Source organism: Diuraphis noxia, unplaced genomic scaffold (assembly GCF_037042655.1).
Source record: "Diuraphis noxia isolate RWA-SAM2 unplaced genomic scaffold, SU_Dnox_SAM2 contig0002, whole genome shotgun sequence".
NCBI lineage: Eukaryota > Metazoa > Arthropoda > Insecta > Hemiptera > Aphididae > Diuraphis > Diuraphis noxia.
In genome coordinates this window covers 81,673,938-81,681,757 of record NW_028301712.1, presented here as the reverse complement: position 1 = coordinate 81,681,757, position 7,820 = coordinate 81,673,938, and the positions used below count along the sequence as shown (strand labels likewise).

The window sequence follows — 7,820 nt, the reverse complement described above, 5'->3', positions numbered from 1 at the left end:
CGACAATAATACGATCTACACGTTTCGTTTATATTATTATGTGTTTTTATTTTAAATTCTAAATTCTATTGTTATAATAACGATAATGATATAGGTAATAGATATAATATACAATGACACAATCAAAAATCATAATTATAATATTGTTGTGTTATACGTTCGCATTACGCAAGGCACTATAATAATATGATATTAAGTCTATGTAATCGCGTTTTTTATTGATCGGTGTAATATTGTGATGTTGTAAACGAATAATAATTGTAATGATGAATATAATGTTTTTAGCATAATATAGATAATAAAAATCTTTATTGTCTACCTATGGTTTTTGCGGATCTATAGTTTTATTATATTATTAAGTTAATACGACACGACGTGTTTTCGTTCGCTCACGCACTCGCACACTCAAGTATGTTGTTGTAATTAATCTTATTATTTCGCCAGTATAGTCTATATAAATAAGTAGGTATATTAAACATTTTATATACACGGCTTTTAATCTATTTATTTTTTGGGTTGTGGGAGGGGTAGTAGTTTATACAAATAATAATTATAAATCAATATCACAAAATAAAATAAATAAATAATAAGACCGCCAAACGAGGTGAGAGGAACGGTTTCTAAAAATAACTTTACACGATAAAAAATATAATAATATAATAGGTAAGTGTATATTATAATATAATATGTACATAAATAATATTACAAAACGAGAACTTGGTCTGTTAAAAGATGATTAATTATAAAATAATAATAATAATAATAGAAATAAAAAGCGAGACTAGTTTTAGAAAATATAATAATAATAATAATAATAAAAATAATAAAGATAGTGATCGACTCGGAGAGTCTTTATTCATAAAAAAAAAATTATATATATAACTTGTGTATATGTGGTCATAATTTAGGTCTATATTATCATATGTCGTGGGGTGAAGTTAAACCTCCCTACGCTGTACAAATAAGTGATCACGCACGACAGATATATTATATACCATGGTTATGGTTAGAGGCTAAGGGTGTGTGTGTGTGTATGGTGTGAAAAGTGGCGGACTGCGTCCCTACGAGAAATGGTCGCAGAGCATCAATAAAGATGTATTGTCATCGACTTACTATACGGTTGAGCGTTTTTTATACAATTATATCATACCTGTACAGTGTACACACGTAATAATATTATAATATCTTAGTGTAGGTAATACTAGGTAAATGGTATGATAATATATCATAAATAATTACAATTATATAAACATTTTTCTCTCTCTCTCTATATATATATATATATATATAATATAATAATGTAATAATATAGTAGGTATATGTAACATAATATCGACACTGCACCGCGTATATACATATATATATATAAATATAGGTACACCCTGTGTGTGTGTATGTGTATTGTGTGTATACAAAATAAATTATTATGTCAAAACGAAAAAAAGAAATATACATCGCGAAAATATACTAAAAATTCGATTACATATTATTTCATTACCAATAAATATTTTATACCCATTTCGTATAATATATAAGTGCCTATCGATCGTAACAATTAATTATGTTTAACAACAAATTATTATTGTGTTGACATCACCGCCTTTGTCGTTCGCTAGAGATATTATTTTACACTATTGAGCCATCGACCGCGTACATACTAATAATAATATTTTTTTATATATAATATATATACGTCTATATAGGAACTGATATATACATAACATTATATATATATATATCATAGAGAGAGGCGTGCGCAGATCTGTATATATACTTGTCGATCGTGCAGTGATGCATCATTCCATGTGACGGTACTTGTGGGCCGTCATCTGGGACAGGCCGAGCACGGCGTACTGGCAGCTCAAGCAGTGGTAGTGTGTCTGCTTGCCGGAGTGCACGCAACCGCCGGGCTGGCCACACGCCTGCGCCGGAGTGAACTTCTCGAAGCCCGCGGCCATGATGGAGTCGAGCTTCTGGTGCTGGCGCCGGTGAGCCACCACTTTGTTGGTGTCAGTGCACACGAACTCACACTTGAGACAGTGGAAGTGCGACGCCTTGTTCTGGCCGCTACCTGTGTGCGGTTAAAAGAACAAAAACAGAAAGAAATTATTATGATGTGCATCGACGTCGTCGCGGGCGGAGGAAGGAATAGGCTAGGTATGATTATGATGGGAGGCGAGTTTATAATGGACATATTATTGTTATTGTATAGTTGGAAGACGTGTACTCACTTATGGCAGAGATGTAAGTGCACTCGGCTCGTCCACACGATACGTTGGCTCTGTATTGCTGGAAGTCACCTCCCATCAGAGTGTCAAGTCTGCGAAAAAAAAAACAAAGGTCAGATACCACATGCCAGACAATATATTTATAACTATATTATTTTAAAAAACTAAAAGACAATGACTGTTATTATACTTCATACACATTTATATAGGCTAATTACCATAATTATCATCACATCGTTTATAACATCATTATTTATCCACGAACAAACTGCCTATATAATTAAATTATTTTGGTGAGGACAAAAAAAACAAATGTTGAAAAATGTGGAAGGAGGTACATTGTAAAATCAAAACATAGGGTGCGAACAAAATGCAAAGGACAGTTATTTCAAATGTCTCTCGAGATTATTTTGATATTTATCCAAAATTGAAACCATTTGTAAATCAACGCCAAGAATTATCAAGGGAATTTAATATTTTATTTTTAAATTACGAGCACGCAATGAAGAAAATATAATGATTAAATATATGTATTTATATGTTTATTCAATGTTTAAAAATTCAAAATCAAAGAACAACTTTTCGTGTCCATTGTCTATTGTCACTATACACATACAAGTCGACAAAATTTCTGTGATAGGAATATGTAGATATGACATGTAAGATGTAAGACAACATAATATTATAATAGATAATAATAATATAGTTACCACTCCAAGACATTATTACTCTTTATTACGCACGTACCTACACGTGAAAAAATTTCGGCTTTCGGGTGAAGATTTTAAAATCATAAATCCATAACCAAGCTCTGCCTCTATATTATTATGACTGTATATATCGGAACGTACCTCTCGTGTCTGGCCGTGTGCTGCACGAATCTGGTCTTGTCACAGAAACTGTAACCGCAGTCCTGGCGCATACAGTGGAAATGCGTCTGGTGCTCCCTGTAACCGCAATGCGCGTAATGACAGTCCTCGTTGAATCGAAACCGCAGGTATCCCTCGGGAACCGGTTCGTCCTTGAGGATGCGCATCGAGTTCTGGACGCGTGCCTTCCTCATTTCCGGGCTCATGTCACGCGAAGGCGACACCGGCCGGTTGACGTGGTGATGTGGTGCTGCGGCGGCTGTGCCGTCACTGCCACCAGCCGCCTCACCACTCCGATGGTGGTTCAGCAGCCCATTGTGGCCGGCCGCCGCTAACATGGTCTGGTGATGGTTGAAGCCCGGTGGCGGAGCGAACATCAGGCCTATAAAATCCGGAACACGACGCGTTACTGGTGTATTTATCGTATATTATAATTTAAATTATTAATGTCTAATATAGTTGATAATATATATTGTTAGCACATGGATATTGGTCAGATGAGGACGTGTTGGTCGGTTTTTAAATTATTATAAATATACTGATTATTTTGACTGTTCATCATAAGAAAAAAAAATAAAAATATACGAAAACTATTATACTAATAGAACAGGTATTGTTAATTCTCGCAGTTGCCTATTTACATTATTAATTGACTATGCATAGTCCTTAGACGCATTATTCACTATTGACAATGCAATGAATTCATCTCACTTACATCGGTCATATTTTGAAGTCTAAAATTAAACCATAATATGTCCATATCCGTACGATATCGGTAAATCTGACCTACCGTCAGGAGACAGTGTAGTGTACTTGAATAGCCTATATGAAACGCCGCGTGACCATAATTATGTCATGTTTACATTATTTTTGCCCATTACGGTCACTCGCACAATATATTCGTTATTCATAACAGTGCAGTGATACTCTTCGTGCTTGGGGGAAAAAAGTATCGAATGATGATAAAACGTATTTAAAACTAAATTTGCGAAGTTTGGGACTGCAGCATAAAAATGTTTTACACTGTTATATATTTGGCGGGGGATTTTATGAATTTTATGATTTTAGAAATTTAGGACCAGAATTTGACAGTCACTTATTCGGATTTATTCTTTTATAAAAAAAAACCAACACACTGACCGGCCAAATGATTATATTATAGTAATGAATACTTACTGGTTGGAGAAGAGTACATGGCTTGGATGGCATGTGGCATGAAAGGCAACCCTTGGGACGTCATCAGAGACGCGAACTGTTGGTTGGCCATAGCGGCCGCCATGGCTGCACCGAATCCTGGTGGATAAGGCGAGTGCGGCATACCGGCGGGGGCCGAGTTGCTGTCGCTCGAGATCGGCATCATTGTCAGTGCTACGAGCATACCACGAGAAACGATATAATTATTATTATTTACTATCTTGATAAATAGAACTGTATTAATGTTTAAAATACAAAATATGAAATTCAAGTGGATTAGGAATGTTTACGATCAAAGGATATATTTATGTACTTTTAGTCAACTAGCTATTATTTTTTGGATGATATAATTAATTGAAAATAGGTTTCTCACCAGGTGGATGTTGTGCGATCTCTTCGGTATCGTCATTGTTGTTGTTGTTATTGTTGTTATTGATGTTCTCGGTTTTTTGCATAAATGTTGGTAAAGCACCCGGCGTGTGCTTGATGATATGCGGCTTAAGCTTGTCTAATTCCGAAAAAGCCTTGAAAAAACGAAAAATAAATAATCGTTTTTAGATATTACGTTAATAGTATTTATATTATAGACTATAGTATATGGTAATTCATTAATGCTGCTGCACGCGGACGGACTCGTTCTTGTATGAAATATTATCGACAATCATAATTACATTATATATAACGAGTAAATTAAAGACGAGACGATGAAGACGCAAAAAACTGATCATTTTTGCTGTCTACAACACACATTTCCAACTTGCTCGTTTTCGCGGCAATTCATTAAATTCTATACTATTTTTATGATTACTGCATGGTTTATACTTTTATAGTACATACATATTTATTTATAATTTATTAGTATTATCCATGTAATGTATTGATACTTCAAAACGGGGAAAATGTGGGCGTTAATGACGTGCTTATAATTTATGTTTTCTGCAACTTTGGATGAGTGGTTACGTTCGGCGGGTAAACGAACTACAAACTGAATTTATAAATATAATACGAGTGAAACAAAGAATACGATGATACAACTGATACAAGCCATTTTAATGTTGTACGCCAACAGGTTGCGCCAAGTGTTTGTTTTCCGACGACAAGCATGATATTTGATGGAAATCGCAAATAAATGTCTACAAAACTTAGATCAAATCGATCGCTGGTAAATTTTCTCGTTTTTAACTTATGAGTTATGACTAATGTGTTAGTCATTTAATATTGTCTATTGATGAAATCTCAACGAATAATAATTTATTATAAAATATGATTGTTATCAACGAATTAAGTGTGATGAAGGGTTTCTGTAAAAAAAAAATTGCTTTGATTAATGTGCAATATAAATAGTTATTATGTCTGAAATTTGCACAAATAATTTCGTATACACGCGTTAAGTTCTATCGAGTGGTGAAAATATTATATTACTGAAAAAAGCTTTTATTTTTATTACAATACCGCAAATCCCATACCGAGCTTAATAATTTACGTTCGATATATGCTACAATAATAATACATCTATACCTATTATGCCATAATAGGGCCTATAGTAAAAAGAATGCCCGAGTATTAAAATATACCTATATAATACCAATAGACGATGTAATGACAAAATGACGATGACCTGCGTACAGAGAAGACCCTCTCGACCGTGGCGTATAACAATTTCTTTGTATCGATTGGTCATAATTTATTTTATTGAACATAATTTTTTGAAGTGCGTTATCCGCCGATCGACAGAAATAAACGATTCCGTGGCGTATTAGAGTACGATAAACGATACACGTAAATACTATCGTGCGCGATATCATCATGACGCCCAGGGGCCACGACACGTTGTTATTAGTATTGATATTATTGCATCGATGTCAGCGCGAAAAAAAGAACAACGGAACGAAAAGACAAAACGAAAAAAATTGAAGGTCACATCGGCAATTACATAGTAGGTACCTATATTATGTTGTAATGATATTTTATTGTCTGCATTTACACGGCGTATGATTTTATGTTAAAATAATTATTTATTAAACGCACGCATTGGGCGTACTACAGGTCCTTGTTGTTAGGAATTATCGATCGCCACAAATATACATGTTTAATGTACGTAAATAATTAAAAGTGATAAATCGACAATATGGAAAAAACTATCATTTACCACGTTTTTCGTTAACACATCACGTATAGTTAGATAGGTATTATCTGTCTTGCAATTTTTTTAAGTTTTTTGTGGATTTATTTATTTTTGCAACAAGCGCGTCATCGTCGTACGAGCAATAACAATAAATAATTATATCATATTATGACCCATACGGTCCACATCGTTTCACGCAGCGGCAGAAGTAGAGAGAAAGGTAATAATACTACGTGCACTGGGATTTTAAATACTGCGAATAACTGTGCGTAGCAATCATTATAACGACCTAATAGTTGCTGATAGTGTCTTGGTTTTTCAACGACAATATTACACGGTTTTTACTTATCTGCAGACGACTTGACAGATTTAACGACAACAAACTCGGTCCAAACACGTCAATATTATTATTATTATTATTGAACGCTGCGGGTAGCCTACTGACTAAAGTGGTAATACGAAATGAATAATTTAGCGCTTAAAGAAAAATACATGAACACCGTCCGGGTGGCTGGCGGCGTGCAGCCAAGGAGCCAAACGTCGCGGGAGGGGCCGTATAGTAGTACGTAGCGAGTTCCCAGCATAAGAATCGACCGGTTTTCGCTCGGATATCGTTTGAGTGAAATATTGAAATAGCCTCGTTCTGCCGCAAATATTATTATAACTATTATAACGATTATTATTTGAATTATTATTTACTATACAGGTGTGAGACAGCGGAACAGTGTAACGGAGTGAGTGGAATCAAAAAATTCTATAATAATTGAAACGACAATCGGAAGCAATATAAATTATTTTTATCACGTAAACATTTCTCAAACGATATAATAATATATTTATATTATTATGTATGTATGTATGAACTATGATCGAGTACGACACGTGATTTGGTGGTTGCGACGTTGACGACGGCAGTTGTAGTAGCGACTTGTTGCCCGGCCGTTAGAAATTGCGCGATGCGTGACAACACACAAAAAACCATGGGAAAACGGCGGCGGCGGAAATCATTAGCAGCGCGATTCGGCGGGAGCCAAAGGGGAAATACGCCCGTAGTTTTTAATCGTTTTTTTTTCAGTTTCCGAAAAAATTAACACCCGGAAAAGGAACGAGTGGTGCAAAAAAATAAATAAAATAAAACGGCTACGAACGCGGTCTGCGTACGTAATGTTGTTCCGTAGAGTCGTCAATCATTTAACTCTTTCGTTACGCGTGTCATTCGCAATTGCATATGTTCAACGAAAAAAAAAATATATATATTATATTATACGTATAAAAACGAAACGCGCACCCTGCGCGTTTTTCCCGGGGACTTGACGACAATAATTATCGCAACTTGTATGTATGTGGCCGGAACGAAAATCGAAAGAAGTGAAAAAACGAAAAGGGGTGAACGCCGCGGAAACC

At 35.0% G+C, this 7,820-nt stretch overlaps 1 protein-coding gene across 3 annotated transcripts in view; it reads right to left on the bottom strand.

The window, feature by feature from the left end:
* Window positions 1-647: 647 nt before the first annotated feature.
* Window positions 648-7,820, bottom strand: part of LOC107173049 (castor zinc finger transcription factor) — an 86,472-nt gene continuing 79,299 nt past the window's right edge. For all 3 annotated transcript variants that reach the window (XM_015523404.2, XM_015523403.2, XM_015523402.2), the window contains 5 exons: window positions 4,665-4,815; window positions 4,274-4,465; window positions 3,080-3,479; window positions 2,232-2,320; window positions 648-2,071 (listed from right to left, as the gene is read on the bottom strand). In XM_015523404.2, the coding sequence (XP_015378890.2) occupies window positions 1,797-2,071; window positions 2,232-2,320; window positions 3,080-3,479; window positions 4,274-4,465; window positions 4,665-4,815 (1,107 nt within the window). In that variant the 3' untranslated portion in view covers window positions 648-1,796. The remainder of the gene's footprint in view (window positions 2,072-2,231; window positions 2,321-3,079; window positions 3,480-4,273; window positions 4,466-4,664; window positions 4,816-7,820) is intronic.